Here is a 20,586-nt window from a genome sequence, read left to right as displayed (position 1 = left end):
TAAATCCTACTTTATCTTACTTATGGTCAATATATAATATACTCGTTTTTCAATCTTTGAATATATAAAAAAAAATGTTATTTGCACTATTTTTTATGCATATTTTTTTTTAATTTGTACACATGCATTTTACTTTGAGTATTAATAGTGATAGATAAGAAGTAAAAAAGAAAAAATATATACCATAAAGAAAACGTACAAAAAGATATATAGAAAACATGATATATATATCTCCTCATAAGCGATAGATATTTGTAAATAAAAATGCTATTTATACACTAAAATTAGTCATTAATGTATTTATATATAAATATATATATAATTTAATTTATTTTTAATGTGTATTTATATTTTAACATATATTTTATATTAGTAACTGATTTTGATGGCTAATTTTAATGTATACATAGCATAACTCATTTGTAAAAAATATTTTTTAGGCGTAAATGAGTAAAGAGAGTCACTCAGATAAAGACATCTAAGACGTCTTTTTTTTAAAGATGTTTTTTAGTAATTAAAATTTAACATATATATAATCGATTAAATCATGTTATTTTTGTTAAAATTAGACTAGACAAATTAATTTAACTGAACAATGGTGAATCAAATCTTGAACTGATATAAATTAATATTATTTTTTATAAAAATAATTACAATATCCTTATTATAGAAAATAACTAAAATATTTATATTATATATATTAATTTTGAGAACTCTAAATTCTAGCTCTTTACTTCTCTGCCGTCATAGGGTTAGGATTTAGAATTTTTAAAATTTATATATATATATATATATATATATATATAATAAAAGTATTTTAGTCATTTTCTATAATAAAAGTATTGTAGTCATTTTCTATAAAAAATAATATTAATTTAGACCGATTCAAGATTTGATTCATCATTTTTTCAGTTAAATTAATTTATATGATCTAATTTTGACAAAAATAACATAATTTAATCGATTATATGTATTAAATTTTAATTATTAAAAACATCTTAAAAAAAAATATTTTAGACGTTTTTATTTGAGTAGCTCACCTGAGTAAATATCCTATCAATCCATAAATAAGACAAGTTTCTACTACAATACAAAACTTAGCTTCTTTCACTAAACTATTTACTTTCAGTGATGAGTTTTCTGAACTTCTTCGTACAATAAGTTTCTATATTTGTTAATATGACAATACTTACCCAAGAATGTTATCAATTGATTATTGATTTCGAAAGTTGAAAACCCAGAAGCTATGATTGATAAGTTCCAATTACATGCAAGAAGGATGCTAGAACTTTTGGACTCTAAAAAGTTAATCTTGTTGGGAAAAAAATTCTACATCCACTCCTCAGGATATTTGCTTGTCGTATTCATTAATCATGCTACATTTTAGAATGTGGATACCAAACTTATTACTAACAACCACCCAAATTTACTTACAACGTAACAAAACTAAATATTTTTTTTTTTTTAAAAAGGAGTGCTCCTTTATCTTCTATTTGAATTTCGAATTAGAATTGTGTAGAGAGATTAGTGAACGATTGATGCATGTTACATAGCTGCTATGCTGATTGTTTTTTTCATCTGTCATGTCGTTCAAATAATGCTAGTTAGGCAACCTTATTGCCAGATTTGATTACAAATTCACAATATTCCCTCAGAGAACTGTATTAGTCCTAACACGTAATTCGTAGTGTTCCCAATCGCATTATTTTTATTTATTATCACATTAATTATTATTAATTTATGTTTCTGGTACTCATGAAATGTGTCCCCACTTCAAACCACACATACTTTTAGCTGCTACATTTAACGAAGATATCACTATTATATTGCGGTGATGCCTCAAATCAAATGTAGGTTCCGTGTATATAGTCATAGGAATATATGTAGTGAAATAAAAGATAAATTTTTTTTATAAAGTCCTAGGAATATTTTTTCTGAAATAAATTAAAATAAGAAGAATGTTATATGAATTGTTTTTGTGTATATTATATTCTTTGTTCTTAGTATTAAAAATATTTGATAAATAATAAGAAATAAAAAAAGTAAAAGTTATCTTTTATACGCCAATAAATTATAACTCAAATGGCATAGTCTTTCCATATTCAATTAAGAGATTGTGAGTTCAAGTCTTCTATCTTTGGTAAAAAAAAATTATCTTTTATACTATAAAAAGAATATATAAAAAATAGTATAAATATCATTTCTGTTAAATTATACCTACCACCTAGAGACTATACGCATATTACATACGAGTAGCAAAGTTTAAGATCTTAGTCATCACATGGAAATTGAATTGTAGAGTTCTAATAACTATTTTTAACTTTACTATAATTTATCTGAATTTTTTGTAATAATAGTTTTACTGTAGAAATCTCATTAATATCATATTTTTATTAAAGTACAATAAGTAAATTTAATTAAGAAATCATAAATCTAGCTTAAAAAGAAGTATATTATTTTTTTACAAATACAAAATTTTGGTTGAACTGTGGGACGATTAATTGAATCCATGTTTTAATTGTTAAATATTTTATATTTCATTTAAGTTTAGGGTGGTGTATGTGTTTGATTTTCATTTCTCACCTCATACACTATCTTTGGTAAAAAGAAAAAATCAAGATAGAAGATAAAATGTAATTATTTATTAGCATATAAGATTTTATATTAAAAAAATCAATAGTCATTTATAATTATAAAGTATAAATTGAACTGTACGCCCATCAAGAGATATTCTTTTCTATTTCTATTATGTACCAAAAGAAGATTCAAATGCATTGTTTATAGATAAAAAGGTTTACCACGGGAGAATAATGGAATATACATGTTAATTAATAGTTATGTACACTTAAGTATATCAATTTGTCGATTGGCCATCCATGATTGCAAATTTGTACTTATCTGCTACACATAAGTAAAGTGCATTTGATATGGTCTTGCAAAAAAATATATTATAAAAAAACAAAAAGAGATACAAAAATGGTATAAAGGCAGAAAAAGAATGGAATTCCGAAATTAAATTATGGTATTATTATTAGAATTTAATTTTGATTTTGATATGTTTTGTTAGTATAAAATAATTTTATATGTATATTTAATTATATAAGATTATATAGTAAAAATAATTATTTTTATATTAATTATATAAATAATTATAAAAAAACAGATGTAATTATATAATTATATAATATGTTTTATACTATTTCTTATTATTACTAAAATTTAATTTTTATATACTATTAAAAAAATAATTTTATGTGTACATTCAATTACGTAATATTACATCATAAAAAATAACTATTATTTTTATTAATAGTGCAAAATATTATTAGAACACCCTTCTTATTATTACATTTAAATAGTGTGATGTTGTATTTATGTTTGTTTAAAGAGAGAGCAAAGCCCCACTTGATGATGGTGATGACGATAATGTTAACGATAATGATAATGATGATGATGCGTTTCTCGCTCTCCTTCTAAATCTTAAGCTGAAAACTATTTGTCTCTGTTTCTTCCTCTTGCACTCTTTCTCCGCCCCATTATTTTTTTCTTCCAATCAAAACCAGCCACTTAGCCTTTTCTATATTCAGACAAATAACTTGGTAGTTATAAGTCACTTCTTCTCTTCCATATATCATCAACTACCGTAACTAGTTGCTAAGATCAGACCCTTTTTCAAGAGAATTTCAGCATCCCCTATATCTGTAAGTTGTTTTTTTATTCATTTATTTATTTATTTTTAAATTTTTATCCAATCAAAGAAAATTCTGGGTATTGGTTCATGGGTCTATTAGTTTATACATATTGTGACTTGTGTTGAGGTTCATGTTCATTAAGCAGGTGCTGTATGTTCATAGTTATAATAATCCCATTCAATACGCATAGCTGAAATATTCACAACTACTACAACAAGAAAGTGAAATTAGAAATGGAAGATATTCCAAAGTTGGTGAGAATTATTATTCCTGTCTCTTTGTATAACTGTTTCATTGAATTCTTGTTGGTCTGGTTTAATTTCTTGATGGTTGATGGGGTTTGGTTCTTTTCTTGCAGGATTCAAGTTCTTCTTCTTTTTCATCAGCTTTGGATTCAGAAGAGAAGAAGATGGAGAGTGGAGCACAGAGAATCTCTGTTTCTGATCACATAAACGCATATCAATACACAGCTGAGAAAGTTGATAGCTTTGTCATTGATATGGATTCCTTCTCTTCCCCCATCAACAAAGATTCCTCCAATATTAATCCCAGAATCACAGTAAGTTTTTTTTTTTTCTTTTTAATCTAATTTCACATATATTTTTATGTCACTGCTTGTTATGTTTTTTTTTTCTTTTGAAGTTAGTAATATTAAAATAAATTGTAATTTTATTAATGAAAAATATGATGAGACATTAAATAAATACGAATGTCAAACATTCATGAACGGTGGAATTATTGTTAATTGAAAATGAGAGGGTAAAACAAAGACTTTTTTATTTTTTATTTTTTTTTAATTTTTATCATGAACTTCCATTGAACCTTTGCGGCCATTGGAATCGAATGTCATTTTCAAACCATTATTATTACTACTTCCCACTTCTTCCTCCTTTGGCTACAATTTTTAAATTAATGATAGCGTTGAAATAAGAGAGCAATCAATTAAATTAAGTTTAACCATTTTAACTTTGTGTATCTCTTACGTAACCAATATAGTTGCCTTGTTTGATTATATACTTGGGATTTCTTCTTTCTATTTTTCTTAGTAAATAAACATGGTATAATCCATTTATCTTTTTTAAATTTGATTTGATTTTATTTATTTCTTAAACAACATAGTTGCAGAGGAGCCTTTCCAGGAAAGGTTCTCAGCGTGGTGGAGACAGGAAGGTGAAGGGAAATGTCTCACTTCATGAAAGAGACACTGTTCCAACTACATCCTCACCAAAAGGTACCATTGCCCTTTCAAACTTCAATTCAATTAAAAATTAAATAAATAATAATAATTATTATAATTATTATAATTATAGAGTCTTTTTTGTTTCTTGAGGAGTTTGATTTTCTTGGAGTACTTTATATGTTTAAAGATAAACTTAACCTATTCAATAATTTGAGTACAGCATGATCATGTATACATCCAAATTTGTTTTTGTTTCTTCTGTTGAACCTTAGACCAAATCACCAAATGAATCGCCACATGAAAGTTAGGACTAATTTTTCTTTCCTTTTCCGGGTCTTTGGAGTTTAGGAGAAAGTATAATATAATAATAATTATTATTATTATCAGCAGGCCTATTGTTCCTATTGTTTTGACCCTTATGAAATTTGTTGCTTTGATATGTATAATTGTATTATGTGGACAATGGGAACAGATTGCAAATGGGGTTATAATAAAATATTTGATCACCAACCTGTACTAAGGTCAGGCCAAGTTGGGTATCCTCTGATTTGTTGTTACACCTCACATTGCTGGACAGTGATCTCTCTTATATATATTATTATATATTATTATCATTATTATTATAATTCTCATTATCATAATTCATACCCAACAACTGAGATCATGCAACTTGAAAACTATACAGGAGCTGTAGAAATTTAATGTTAGTTTGGCTTGGGCTTTTGGTTGTTGAGGATTAGTTAGGGTGGAAACAAGGAAACCTACTACATGAACATGTCAAATTTAGCCAAGTCAACCCATTTACATTATGGAAAATTGAATTAACTGTTTGATCACAAGTGCATAGGAAAAAAGAGGTTGCAAGTGATATATTATTAAGTAGTTGGCAACCCATACTTGAGGCTAGAAGCCAGAGATACATGTCAATAATGTCTTTATCAAGAACTTGGTTCATTCATAGTATTCATATTTGGATATGCAGCTGCTATGGCAGGGTGTAACACACTTGAAAAGTCAACGGCAGTGGGGTCCACACATCAATCCACAAACACAAACCCTCCTCAGAGCCATCATCAGATTACAATCACTGCCAGTAATATGTGCAGCACACCCCCCAGTGAAAGCAAGTTGGCAACTCGGAGAAACAGTTTCAGAAGACATTCTTCATGGCTCCTTGACCCTAAAAGGGTTCTTCTCATCTTTGCCACCTTGTAAGAAACTATATAGCTCAATTATCATACAACTTCACCAATGTTATGTGCTTATGTTTGTGTACTGTAACAGATCAAGCATGGGAACATTGTTGCTGATATTCTTCACTCTTGCTATCAGCAAGCAAAACCCAGATGAATATGTGGCTGATTTGCAGCAGTAACTCAATCTTTTTGTTGTTGAGACTTAGAAGAATGCGAACTCGACAATGGGGCAGGCAACTCTGGCGTAAATACAAGTTAGAGTCCCAGAAATGCAGCAAATACTAGGAAACAGGAAAATCAAGAGAGACAGTGAAAACCAAAGTTTCTCAAGTTGTAAAGATTACTCTATATTTCCAACAATTTGACATCAGAGTCAGTTACCTTACCTCTCCGGGAATTACAAGCAATTGCAATGACATAGTGCATTAATTCAAAGGGGGAAGGAATGAATATTCATTTCTTTTATACGAATGGAAGACAACAGATAAAGATCACATGGAAGAGATTGCTCTATAATGTTTTCAGTCTGTAGTTGAAGAAGGATCAGAAAGTGTTTCTTTTTGCTCTTTCTATTCCTTGAGTCCTTTTGTACATTTTCTGTTAAGTTTTTGCTCTTACATGCAGATGAATGAAATCCTAATAGGAAGAATAAACTTTATAAGCTCATCCCATTTTCATGTGAACTTTTCTTTTCAGAAAGAAAAGGGAACCTTTACAGCCCGGGTTTTCCAATTCCAGGGATAAAAGAGTGGTGTTGTATTTGGAAGCACTCTGGTCTTCTGGAATAAAGTAAACTTAAATGATTTAGGTTAATATGGCCATTTTGGTCTTGAAAAAACAATAAGCATGTGAATGTTATTGTTAGATATCCTTTTTCCTTAACAAACAACTTCATCATAACAATTGATGTTTGCGGCTCTCAGAAGTTAAACAGCCATGTGAGTCATACCAAACCCAAAGTTTAACCAAAGCAAAGACTTAGAAAGTTACAGCAAAACTGTTATGTGAGGCTATAGGTATGTTAGGTATAGCAACACCTTTACATAAAATATGCTTATATTTTCAACATGTTTTTGCAAGCACACTAGCATTCATATGAAATTCCAGATATATAACAAGAAAATAAGTCAGTTACATACAATAATTTAAGCATTGGGTATAACTCTGAGTGAAAAGATCATTAGAGCTAACTAGCAGAACATATAGGAAGGTTTCAATGGACAAATTGTTCAACTGAAAGCATGCTGATGTTTCATTAGTTTGGATACCAAACAATGATAGAGTAATTCAACAATTTGGAGGAAACATAACATCCTTTCCCTTGAAGGAAAGGAAAACAATTTCTACTTACCGAACTGCACTCAATGAGATTTTTCACGAAAGAGTAATTCACCAAATATATTGATGATTGCAGCTTTGCAATTGACAGGTAGGTTCACCGTATCAAAACACCTTTTTCTCTTTAGCAGGGCCTACTAAGACTGTTCAACTTTCATCGTGGTAGATCAAGAAGCATTCTTTCTTAAATAACATATAAGCTTTGAAAATTGATAGTTACATGCCACCACATAACGTAGATTGATATGACATGTAAAGAAACATACCTCTTAGCTAACATCTACACTCACAAGTAGTTCTAAATGATTGTACCTAATCACCGGACTCTGGATTGTAACACGTAACAGTTTCTCAATTACTTTGAAAATTTAGTATATTCATAACTCAACTGTATCTGGATATTATGAATGTACCAAAATTTCAGCCACTGATATTATGAAACTGAGATAGCAGGATACAATTCTGGTGCTTTAGAAAATTGTGATCTCTAATAGCGTTTTGAGATCCTTGGCATTGTACACTTATGCTTCCTGTCATGGAAAAGCCTCAATACAACAGCCGCAGTTTCTTCGATTGCTTTTTCAGTCACATCTGTAATTGATATTCTGGATTAGCATGCTGTTAAGTAATTGGAACAACAGTGTGTATGTTGAAACAGAGTTGAACTTTGTTACCAATAACTGGCCAAGAAGGATTCTGAGCAAAGAGCTTTCCTGCAAATTCAAGCTCCCCTCTAACATAATCCATATCAAAGTAATTAGTCCTTGATTCTGGAGTGAGCCCCATAGTTTTAGCCCTTGCTTTTCTAATACTCTGCAAGACAACTGGATTTATAGTCAAGCCAAAAACCTTCTTCTGATCCACCTGAAATAGAGTCCTTGGAATTTGAACACCCATCACGATTGGCACATTAGCCACCTTGTACCCCTTCTGAGCCAGATAAATGGACAAGGGCGTCTTCCCGGTTCGCGAAACTCCGGTGAGGACAATGTCAGCCTTGTCCAAATTCCCCGGGGAAGCCCCATCATCCTGCTTGATGGTGAATTCGACAGCTTCAATCCTGCGAAAGTAGTCGTCGGAGAGTGGGAAGCTCCTACCGGAGGCGCCGCGAGGGAGGCCGGAAGGAGAGACACCCAAATGAGAAGAAATGGCGTCAGTGATGGGACCCAAGACATCAGTGGAAGGCACACCCCACAAGTTGCAAGCTTGATTAGCAGATGAAGCCATGGATGGGTCAGCCAAAGTGTACACAAGCAAAGCACCCTCCTTTGCTGCTTGCTTTACTATCTCTAACAACTTCTCAGCATCATCAATCTGAAATTATGAATCGCCAACGAATCATAACAAAATAATCATCAATTATAACTTCTCAATCACACGTTTCCAAATCACAAACTCTTAATTCATCGTGTATCCAAATTAATATATCAATCAACTAAAACCAAAACTTGAATTTTATAAATTGATTATTATAAAACCTAATTACCCCAGAAAACAAGTGGGTGTTGACGGGGCAGCCATGGTCGACCAAGCAGTAATCGAACTGCCCCAAAGCGGCGTTAACGCAGTGCTCGGCGGTCCAGCCGGTTCCGTCGGATACGATGTAGATGGTCTTAGAGGCCGTGCTTTCTGCGCCGCCATCGAGAGTATCGGCGTAGTCTGAGTCGAGAGAGGGAGAAAACGGATGCGACGGAGGTGGTGGCGGTGTAGCAGGAGTGGATTCCAGAGTCTGGGTTCGGGGAACCGGGCGGTCCAACTTTCGACCAGAACGTATGGAGCGGGCCCTGGACCAGCGGTTTAGCTGAGGGCTAACCCTGGGTCTGGTACGAGCAGGCGCTTTGGGTTCGGTTTGATTGCATGCTCTTATTGGAGCAACGCCGTGAATGTTTGTACATAATTGCCAAACTGACATTGCTACTTAGAGGATTAAAGTAATGTAGTGAAAATATTGAACTTGGCTTTTATTCATTTATTTTGTTATATATAACAGATATAGTTCGGATAATAATTGTAGTGGAAATTAAAATTATATATTTTCTCTCACACTAGTTCTACACCAAGTATTATGAAGGAGAAAATTGGGTAACCCTATTTTGGTGCCAAACTTCTGAACATCATCACGAACTTGCTGTCTATATTCTTGGTAGCTAAATCTCCTGTAAACTGAAGGCTGCTTGCTGCAATTCTCTATAACAGTCTCATTAAAGGGGCAAAAGAAATATGCAGTTGAGAACCTTTCAAATTCTGGGTTCGTCACAACTCGATGCTCAACACTCTTGTATACACCGTTGCTCCAAGCCTAGTAACAACACATTCATTAATGCTAATTAAGTAACATAGCAGTGGATGAACTAAGCAAATAAAATTTTAAGTAATTAATAACCTGAAATAAGTCACCAATGTTGATTGTGAGAGCATGAGGGTTTGGTTTGACTGCAATCCATTTACCATCTTTGACCAATTGTAAGCCTCTGACTTGATCTTGAAGCAATAAGATGGTAAGGAAACAGCTATCAGTATGCGGTATAAGTCCATGAACCTGAGAAGGTGAAGCCATGGGAAATGGAGGATATCGATTCATCCGAAGATAACAAGTGGTGGGCAAGCAATTCTCCCGAAAGAATTTTGAGTTCTGTTCACCAATTTTTTCAGCAAGGATATCAGCTAAAGTTTGTGCCAGATTATAAGCATCCCAAGCAAATTGTTCGATTCTGTATCTGCAACATTCATTCGTACACCTACATTAGTTTTTGTTAGGAAATTTTCTTTCATGTTTCATAATATATAAATAATATTCGAATATTTGCAACAACTTGTCTGGGTGGTGTAGTTGGTCATCACGCTAGTCTCACACACTAGAGGTCCCCGGTTCGAACCCGGGCTCAGACATTAATAATTTTTTTATACTTGTCTTTTACGTTTTCTACCTGCGGTTTCCTTTTTTCCCCAGACATTCAGAGGAGCACACAGCAAATTCTACTTACAAAACTTTAAAATTTACAGGTCTTTCATCCAGTAAAAAAGAAGTGAAGCTAAGTAATAAATAGGGATTACAAATCTATTTCTAAGTCTACATTACCAAAAAAAAAAAGCAGTGATGGATAATAGATCAACAATGAAATAGTAATATTAAAATTCTTTGTTTGTATGACTTATGATAAGAAATAGATTACTGAATAATCAAAAAACACAAATTCATAGATATGATTCACTATTGAAACCAGTTAATCTCATTATAAGAATTGAGTGGAAATAACAATCAACCTAAGTAAAATGATAATAACAAAACTAACCAGCACAACTCATGATCAACATAATTAAAATGGCAAAGACTCGCATGCATTGTTTGTTTCATCTGAAATTTATATTTAAAAGCTTTTAGATGAAAATTTGGTTAAATATATAAAATTATCTAATAATTTTTAATTATAAACATCACATAAAGACAACTGAACTAGGATTTTCATTAACTAAAATAGATCACATGCATGTTTTAACATGAACGTACTTTAGTGTTAACTCTCACATGCATTTAAGTTTATTTACCCTAATGAAGTGATAATTTATATCTCTATATGCGTGCAAACAAGTAATAATATATAATTCATGGAAGGTGGGATTTTAGTCCAAATGAAATGGATGAAGGATTAGTTGTCACTTTGTATAATTAACCATGGTAAGACCAATGAACATCAGTGCCAAATTAAAGTCCTTTACCAAGGCAATAAACTAAACCATGAATTAGCTCACCAGCACTGTTGGTAAGTCTACAAGACTCAGCATTGACTAATAAAAAGGAAGAAATGTGAGAGAAAGAAAGCAAGTGGAACCAAAAGGTGTCATCATAAAGTTATGTCTGGCGTTCTCAACAATGTCAAAACTCAAATCTCATTCAATGTTGAAACTGGTGATTATTTACAATTTGCAGAGTTTGGGATAGAATTTTTCCTTTGTTTAATTGACTCTACTCATTTAGTTTAGGTTCCATTTCAATAGAATTTTACTCTATTTTACTTTTCTTATCCATCACTAATTCAAACATAACTCTAATAAGTTGAGGTTGATTTAAAAACAAAAAACAAAACAAAAACAAGATACTACATGTTTGTTTTTTTATATATCGGTAAAATTTTGATGTAACACTCAATTATTAAATTTTATGGTAAAATATACATAGGACGTATTGTCAATATGCAGAGATATATTGTTCGCTCTTAAAATTTTAAAAAATAACTATAAAATCTAATAATTGAGTGTTACACTAAAATTTTGTCTGTATCTAAAAAATTGAGCCAATATTACATTCTTGCCAAATGCTAATACGATTTAAAAAAAATTAAAAAGTATAACACTTTTCAAAAAAATAAAAATAAATTATATTAAATTTCAAATTCTAAATTTAAATATGATATAAAATAATAAATGAACTAAAATACTATTACATTAAAATAAATCCTTATATATATATATGTAATTTACTTTATTTTTAATATTTATTATATATTTTAATATATATTTTATATTGATAATTAATTTTAGTTCACTACAATAAAAACGGAGGATAGCGGCAATAAATTGGTGGCCGTTTACACTATCTAATATCGATGATAAATTAAATAGAGTTAAAATTATTTAATTAAAAAATATAACCATATTAAGTATATACTAAAATTAATTATTAATATAAAATATATATTAAAAATGAGTGAAACAACACTAAAATTTTTACACAAAATATATAGTGACTATTTTCATTATTTAGTGTAAAATTAGTATTTTCAAAGGAATATAATACTTTTAGTTAATAAAGAACATTAATAATCATGCTAGGAATTTAGAATAATACTTTTCCTCCATTCCTTCTCTGTCTTTTCTTTATGCCAAAAAACAAAAACACGAACGTAGGGACATGCATATGCATATGAACTATGAAGCAATTAAAAAATGAAAAGGAGAAGAATGGGAATTACGTAAGAGTGTTGTTGGGTCCAGTAGTAGTAGAAGTTGTGGAACCCATTATATCAGCCAAAGGTATATGAAATGCTTCTGACCAAGAAAACTGCTTAATGTTGGTTGCTGTAGGGCTGCCCCAGCGGTAGCTACCGGCGAAGAAGTTGAAGTCGTTGTTGTTCTTCTTCACATCAAAGGGTAACTTAAAAACCTTTTCTTGTTCAATTCTCAAACCATTCAAAACCTCACTGGAAATCCCATGTTTCACAACATGGAAAAACCCCCACTCTTTTGAAGCCCTAGCTATTTCACTCTTGCACTCTTCCCTCGCCACCTCATCATCATTCTCTTCAAATAAAGGGCTGAGATCAATCACCGGAAGCTCGCATTCCTCAATTTCCACCAACTCAGTCTCATCAAAACCCTCCCTTTCTCTTTGTGTCTTTTCCATGAGGGTTTTGAATGCCTTGTGAAAAGGTGGGTTGGTGGAAGCTGAGTCCATGCTTAATTTAATTTGCTGATAACTTAAAGGAATTCAAGCTAAGAAAAAGGAAAATGTTTGAGAGAAAGCTAATAAGTGTGATGTAATTAGTTCTAATAAGGGCCTTTTTTATAAGACCCGTATGGGGGGACATAGCCAGCGGGAGTTAAGAACAATTTGTCCCTACAAGTGTTTATATATTTAATTATTTACGAAAGATGAGCCAATGATATTTGAACCAGAAAATATACAGAATTAAAAGATTTTATAAAAAAATAAAAGTTATTTTATATAAAAATATTTTTTTATTTATTAATTATGTTTAAATATAATAATACAAAAATATTTTTTATTTATTTTTTATGTGAAAAATATTTTTTTTAAAAATTCTTAAAAAAATATAAGTTATAACTTTTTAAAAAGTATTTTTTTATTCTTTTAATACTTTTACTTTTATATTAAAAATTTATCAAATATGTTAAAAAAAGAATAATTTTTTTATCAATTTAATAGTACCTAAACAAACATAATATTTTATAATTAATTGTTTTAAGTCTATTTTATGGTACTAAAATATGATAAATTATTTTTAATTATTTATTTTGTTTAAAAGTTAAATTTACAAATTTCATATATGACAAAAAGAATGATAAAGTTTTTTATTATCTATTACTTAATAAAAAAATTATCATTGATTCAAAATATATTTTCATTCAACTAATTTGGGAACGATTGAGTAGAAGAGATTAGTTTTTTTCTTTAATTAAAATTTAGAGTTTGAACATTATTTTGAATATAAAATAGTTTTAAAATCTTAATTTATTTATCGAAATAAGGAAAATCAGTTATTATGTTGGAAAGTGGATACTCTCATAGTTAAAAATAAAATAAAATATAAGCATATATATATATATATTATAATTTATAAAAATATTATTTGTATATCAAAATCAGTCATTAAAATAAGTTTTGTGTATAAATATATATGTGATTTAATTTATTTTTAATCTGTATTTATATTATAACATGTATTTTATATTAGTGGCTAATTTTAGTAGCTGATTTTAGTGTACACGACTACATTTAGCATTCTTCTATAATTTAATTAGGGTGGAAACTATTGTCTTGAAGTTGATAACTAAGAGCTATTAGATAATTTAACTGATTTGACTAAATTTTCATCTAATGATTTTCTACTATTAATTTCACGTGAAATTGACCTGTGTTTTTAAAATGATCAAAAAAGACACCGGGTGGCAACATTACCGAACTCGCAGGTACCCACCCCGTCCCTACCTGTTCGGGGCGGGTTCTTGGGCGGGGCGGAACGGGGTCGGGTTTAGGTTAAACCCGCCCCTACCCGCCCCGGTATATATATATATTTTTAATAGATAATATATGTAATATATATAAAATAATTAGTAAAATGATTAATATAATATTATATCATATTTAAATTTTTATTTTAATTTATGTTATGTATGTAAATAATTGTCATGTAATTTTTAAATTTTTATTTTATTTATTAGATTTAATAATTATAGGAGCGGGTAAGGACAGAATGGATACCTACAGGGACGGGTTAGAGTTTAACATTTTACTATCCACAGATAGAGACGGGGCGGATTCGATGTGAATTTTTGTTTGGCGGGACGGATTGGGTAGGGCAAAAACCCGCCCCTACCTGTCCCGTTGCCACCCCTACCGGATAGTGTGTTTCTCATTATTGGCTGAATCAATGTCGGCATTCAAATGTAGGGTTACATCAACGTCAAAATTTGGACGTCATATGAGAGAGAACTTTGAGGCAGGTGATGCATGTGCCATGGTTACATGAAATTCGACATGAGATTCTTCCAGTTCCTCACTTGCTCCATATATACTTTGATTACAATATCTATTAACAAGTTCATAAATGAGCAAGATTTTTTGTTCAACTGTTCTGTTTTGTCCAATTTGACTTTGTAACATGGGTCTTAAAAGTATTTTATTGAAAATAAGGAGTATCATAAAACCTTTTACAATTTCAATATTTTTGTTTTCAAAATTACAACGTGTCCATTGCCTGTATTTCAATTCAACAACACATTTAATGAATAAAGTTTTATGATCAATAAAATATACATTTTTGTTTCATATAAAAAATAATTTAAGTCAATTAGCCATAGCCCCATTTTTTAGTAATTAAAATTAAATTACTCTAATAAAATTTAATTGTGAACTTAGTATAAAAATATACTTGTTCAACAAACATAAAATCCAGACGTTGATTTATATACGTGTTACATATAATTGGTGCCAGAGTCGTTGATTGGTTGAATGGAAACCAAAAAGGGTTTCTTGGGTATATATAGACATGCGTGCATTATGGAGAATTTGTCCCCACTTCTGACCAATCACAAGTGATAGGACGCACGTGATATGAGGATGGAAAACACGTGATGAACAACACTCCCCTGATGGTGAATGGGCCTATGATGTCTACAATTCAGGCAAGGTAGTATCTTACCTACCGCCCATTTGTGAACCAGGTTCATTCCAAACAAACTATACGAACCACATAGTGAAAAACCTGATGCACCACGTGCCTCCCTCATCCTTAACCATGCTGCTGCGTTCATTCTTTTTCCTCTTAGCTTGGAAAAATCAATCATCAATCATGCATGCTCAACACCAACAACAGGCCAAAACAAAGAAAAGGAAAAGTCTTTGACAATGCAAATAGTATGATCAATTGATATATAGAAAAAAAAAGAGAGTGGCACAAACTACGAAGATCATTTAACCTCTTTTATTATGCATGCCACAACAAACATAGACATATTAATGCTAATAACATGGAATTTTTGCGAAATCGTATACGTAACACACTCACTTGTCACATTCTTTGGTCCGAATCTCTAATGTGCTTATTTTTAGGAATGTACATGGATGAGATATTCTTTTATATATTTTTAAATTCGATCTAGTTTAATCTGATAATTCGATCTAGTAGCTAACTGCCTCAGCAAAGCTTCTACCAAAGGAACAATTCTAGAATCTTTGAACTCCTAACACTAAGAAAAGATTCAAATCAAAGTCGCAATTACTTCAATTGTTGCATTTATATTTCGAATCAAGCAAAAAAACTTTGTTACACACAGAATTAGAGATGGTAAGCTGACATTTTTATTTTGGTATTGAAGTAAATAGCTTAATCCAGAACCTTTTCTGGTTTCGGCCCATGTTATGTTTTGCAATCTCGCCTCGCCAAAAATATAAGAGAGATCCATGTTTTCCACCAAAACATTCGAAGGTCAGAAGTATTACAACGCAACAAAAAAACAAAATTAACTTAAATTGGTGGAATATTGGTGGAATAGTGAATTTACTCATGACCTTTAATTGAAGTTTAAATCCGCAATAAAATAGGGCTAAAATTTTTATATATAAAAAATTTTAATGTGAAATACAAAAATATTTAATTATTTTAGTGTTTTATAAGATTGTGGTGGTAATTTTTTTTAATTATGAAAGAACAAAATGTCACTTATGTTTTGTAATAAAAAATATTATTTTAACTAAAGAAACATAAAACGTCACTCGATGTTTTGTATATGGTTTTAATAGTATCTAACACGTAATTTGGTTCATCATAAAAGATTTCACTCCTAATAATACAATATTAAAAAGAAAAACTACACAAAATAGTGTTTGGCATCTTAAGAATACCGCACACAAGCTATGATGTATGAACATTAACACAGGATATAACACATAACACGTCGACACGTAAATTTTAAAATCTTACAAGACACGAAAACATGTATACATATAAAATATAAAGTATTTTTTAAATAAATCGATATTTTAGTATTTTATTGATATTAAAATATAAATTAATTTTTAATTATTTTTAATATCTTATTTTAATAATATTAAGTATTTAAAATATATTTTATTTTAATAAATAATAATATATATTATATTTAAATTTATTTAAAAATATATATTAAAAATAAAATTAAACATACTAACACATGATGGTATTTAAATATATCTAATTGTATCTAAATGTATTTAAAATATGTTGGACACATAAACACACGAGAAGGAAGTATCCGTTTTTTTATAGCGGACAAGAAAAAACCATAAATACAAACCAAAAAAAATATCCCGAGTGCAATAGCAAGTCGAAACGACGTCGTTTCATGCATCATAAGCATTAACATGCCTTCAGTATTTGGTGTGGCGTGTGACAGCGAAGAAGCCAATTTGGTCAGCACTTAGCAGAGAGAAAGCAGAAAACCACCACCGCTTACGGCGAAATGAATCTGCCACCGGCACAGATCCGGTGGCGCCCAGCCGCAATCCCATTCCTTGTGGCGGTTCTCGTTCTCGCCACTATCTCTCCTTCCATCGCAATCTACTGCGACGAAGATGATTGCTACGATCTGCTTGGGTCTGCTTACATTCCATTCCATTTGCTTTTCCATCCCCAATATATACACAATTTTTTTAATCTAATTTTACTTTTGGAATTTATTTGCAGGGTAGCACAGAATGCTAATGCTTCAGAAATCAAGAAAGCTTACTACAAGCTCTCTTTGAAATAGTATGTGCTTAATGTTTCTTCAATTCTCTCTCTCTCTCTCTCTCTCTCTCTCTCTCTCTCTCTATGTTACTTTTTGTTTTCAGAGTTTCATTTTCTAATTTTAATTATTGTTGTGATTTTCAGTCACCCGGATAAGAACCCTGATCCAGAGTCCCGAAAGCTGTTTGTTAAAATTGCCAATGCTTACGAGGTGATTTAACATCCTTTGTCGTAACAATTAACTTCCTAAATTGCTTCTGAATGATTGAAATATGCTGTGTTTTGATGCAGATTTTGAAGGATGAGGCCACGCGAGAACAATACGATTATGCAATTGCGCATCCGGAGGAGGTAACTGGAACTTGAAAGTTGAAACATTGACCTTGAATTGTTCGTACCTATCCTATTAATGTCTATGGAAGGAGTGCTGAATATGAATCTTGTTTTGATTCTAGGTGTTCTATAATACTGCTCGTTATTATCAAGCATACTATGGTCACAAGACGGTGAGATTTCTTTAGCTTTTCAATGCTCAATAAGGATGTGAACAATGAACATGACATCATGAGTGGATCCCATTTCTTTGCAAAGTGATAAACACTTGAATTTGATTTTATTCTATTTGTATACTGTTAAAATGCCAGGATCCCCGTGCTGTCTTGGTCGGCCTTCTTCTTATTCTTTCAGCTTTCCAGTATCTAAATCAATCCACAAGGTATCATCAGGTACTGCCATGTATGAATTATATATATATTTTCTTATTGCAAGAATTTTCTAGTTTGAAACTAAATTGTCAATATGCTAACTGGATACAATTATGATGCCCTGAAAAAAAAAAGAGAGAAACGGACTTATACAAATAAGTCCTGATTTTTTTCCCTTCTGAAAACATATAAATCATTAACCAGAATTAAATACTTACAGAATGGTTAAGAACTTATGTGTTCATGCTAGTAATGGTTAGGGATAGGGACATATTTGTCCTTTTCTCAAAAGTTTGCACTTTGCTGAATTATGCATTCATCCTACTCTATGGTCAAAACTTCTAGGCTAGCTAAAGTTTGAAGGGCACAGTAGTGGTTTTGTACTTCTGTTACATACTTTATATTCAGTCTAGTTATGCAGTGAACAATGTTCTAACTGTTTTCGATTTCATTTGACTTAAGTAGGTTTAGTGGTTAGAACTGAATTATCTGTTTGTGACCATCTCTAACAAGAGGCTAGGTCTTGAATTTGGGGGGTTGCTGCAGTTCAATTTTCGCCCAAACTTATTTTTATCATACATTTCCAGTGATTTACTTGTCATATCATGCCAAATGTTATAGTTTTGCCTATTCTTTACTTAATGATAAAGATTTGAAATAGGTCAAGGTTGTGCTCTCCTATATGTCTTTATGAGTTACGTTCAGCACTTCCATTTTGTGTTGGTTGTTGATGTCAAATAAAGATTAAACGATAGAGCTTAGTTTAGCTAACTTATCTTCCTACTTGCTAGTTTAGCTAACTTATCTTCCTACTTGCCTTTAGGCTGTAGCCATGGTAAAGAAGACACCGGCATATAAAAATAGATTGAAGGCACTGGAACTGGAGCGCAGTGGGGGGAATACAAACAAGAAGAAGAGTCAGAAGAATACGGACAAGTACACTATCCTCCATCATCTTTATTTTGATTTATTGAGAACATTTGGAACAAAATGACATAGTGAGGAATCTTTGTATGCAGAAAAATGGTGGAAGACCTCAGCAATGAACTTGAGCTGCAGATAACAGGAGCTGAAAAGCCCTCATTTTGGAAACTGCTTGGTGTCCAATTTGTGCTTTTACCTTATACATTAGGAAAGGTTGGATTTCAAATCTTTAGTCTTGTAACTGAATTTTGAAACAAAACTTACTCTGAAGGTCTGAACTTTGAAAACTGATACTGGTTTATGTGCAAGAACTAATTTATTCTGTCCTGCATCCAGATGCTGTTGTGGACTGGTTGTTGGATTTGGAGATATAAGGTGAAAAAGTGCTCATATTCTTCCGAAGATGCTTCATATCTGACACGAAGGGCCCTTTGTATTCCGGACGATAGATGGAGAAATATGGGTAACTAGTATCTATCGTTAATGAACTTTCTTTTAGCCTTCACAAGACCAGTGCCATTATTTGTGCTCCAGAAATAAACTTATGCTGCTAAATGTTATGTTTACTTATTGGACGTTCTACATGCATAGCATAACCTAGTTGATAGTTTTAACATATTGAATTATGCTGATTTGGTGCTTGTTGTTAATAGATGAAGCAACAAAGGAAGATCTGGTGCTAAGACGCTTGTGGGAGAAATCAAATTTTGAAAGGTATGTAGCTGAGATGCGAAAAGAATCGAAGCGTAGAAGATAGCTGCTCAATGGTTCTGAAATTGAACTGAAGTACGTGCTAATTTAAAATCGGATTGCTGCAAGTTGATTTCATTTTTATGGTTGTATTGAGGGTAGGGGGTTAAAAGATAGAGTAGAATTATTCCTGTCAACCACGAAACTGTGGATTCATAAAAAGGATATACGAGTTTATAATAGTTTCTCAGTGTTTGTAAACTGTACCCATTACAGAAAACGGATTAGCGATTGCTTATTCTTTCAACGAATTGGGTGCCTGGCCTCAATCTCTCAGCAATTGCATGATTCAACATGGTATCGATTAGATAATTTTAAGTAGGTTTTGTGAAAACGCCCTGGGGGTAGTGTTGTCACTTCAAGTAAAATAAAATGATTGACTTAATTCTCTGGTATTTTAAAAGTCATATATATATATGTATGTATATATATGTATGTGTGTGTTTTTTGGTTTATTGCGAAATTACCAAACTTGACAAGTTGATAATTAATCTATTATAGATTTGAGATTTATTTAAAAATCTGTTACTAACCAATAAATTACTGCATACATATATATAATTTGGTTAGAAGATAGCGTACAATGTTGCATATATTAGATATACTCAATTTTTGCGCGAATCAAAATCATATTAGCTTTACAATTAAGAATTCATTTAGTCATTTATAACTCAAGATTCTATGCAAAAGAAAACCCAACGCAATTAAAATGACGTACGCTATATTTGCCATCATTACTCATTAGGGCAGTGTTATGGTGTGGAAGAGATTTTTTTCAGCAGGTGCTGAAGAGAGGTG

At 31.2% G+C, this 20,586-nt stretch overlaps 4 protein-coding genes and 1 non-coding gene across 5 annotated transcripts; 3 read left to right on the top strand and 2 right to left on the bottom strand.

Annotated features, from left to right (window-relative positions):
- The first annotated feature begins 3,336 nt into the window (after positions 1 to 3,336).
- On the top strand, positions 3,337 to 6,954 carry LOC112711856 (uncharacterized). Its single transcript, XM_025764583.3, has 6 exons — positions 3,337 to 3,701; positions 3,838 to 3,946; positions 4,051 to 4,251; positions 4,812 to 4,923; positions 5,855 to 6,083; positions 6,157 to 6,954. Exons 2-6 carry the CDS (start codon positions 3,926 to 3,928, stop codon positions 6,245 to 6,247), a joined length of 654 nt encoding a protein of 217 aa, XP_025620368.1. The 5' UTR covers positions 3,337 to 3,701; positions 3,838 to 3,925; the 3' UTR covers positions 6,248 to 6,954.
- Positions 6,955 to 7,293: 339 nt separating this feature from the next.
- LOC112711854 (probable pyruvate, phosphate dikinase regulatory protein, chloroplastic) lies at positions 7,294 to 9,705 on the bottom strand. Its single transcript, XM_025764581.3, has 3 exons — positions 8,893 to 9,705; positions 8,081 to 8,720; positions 7,294 to 7,997 (listed from the first exon to the last, which is right to left on the bottom strand). The coding sequence occupies exons 1-3, from the start codon at positions 9,316 to 9,318 to the stop codon at positions 7,894 to 7,896; spliced, it is 1,170 nt and encodes a 389-aa protein (XP_025620366.1). The 5' UTR covers positions 9,319 to 9,705; the 3' UTR covers positions 7,294 to 7,893.
- Positions 9,344 to 13,005, bottom strand: LOC112711855 (gibberellin 2-beta-dioxygenase 8-like). Its single transcript, XM_025764582.2, has 3 exons — positions 12,377 to 13,005; positions 9,790 to 10,123; positions 9,344 to 9,705 (listed from the first exon to the last, which is right to left on the bottom strand). Exons 1-3 carry the CDS (start codon positions 12,856 to 12,858, stop codon positions 9,433 to 9,435), a joined length of 1,089 nt encoding a protein of 362 aa, XP_025620367.1. The 5' UTR covers positions 12,859 to 13,005; the 3' UTR covers positions 9,344 to 9,432.
- TRNAV-CAC (transfer RNA valine (anticodon CAC)) lies at positions 10,222 to 10,295 on the top strand. The gene has a single exon. It is a non-coding gene; the product is annotated as a tRNA-Val (tRNA).
- Positions 13,006 to 16,926: 3,921 nt separating the features above from the next.
- Positions 16,927 to 20,173, top strand: LOC112711852 (chaperone protein dnaJ 50). Its single transcript, XM_025764580.3, has 10 exons — positions 16,927 to 17,278; positions 17,369 to 17,431; positions 17,555 to 17,621; positions 17,702 to 17,761; positions 17,866 to 17,916; positions 18,055 to 18,135; positions 18,938 to 19,050; positions 19,134 to 19,251; positions 19,375 to 19,501; positions 19,692 to 20,173. The coding sequence occupies exons 1-10, from the start codon at positions 17,145 to 17,147 to the stop codon at positions 19,793 to 19,795; spliced, it is 918 nt and encodes a 305-aa protein (XP_025620365.1). The 5' UTR covers positions 16,927 to 17,144; the 3' UTR covers positions 19,796 to 20,173.
- The last annotated feature ends 413 nt before the right edge of the window (positions 20,174 to 20,586 follow it).

This window comes from Arachis hypogaea, chromosome 9 (genome assembly GCF_003086295.3).
Source record: "Arachis hypogaea cultivar Tifrunner chromosome 9, arahy.Tifrunner.gnm2.J5K5, whole genome shotgun sequence".
Taxonomy (NCBI): domain Eukaryota; kingdom Viridiplantae; phylum Streptophyta; class Magnoliopsida; order Fabales; family Fabaceae; genus Arachis; species Arachis hypogaea.
This window is presented reverse-complemented; position numbering and strand designations above follow the sequence as displayed.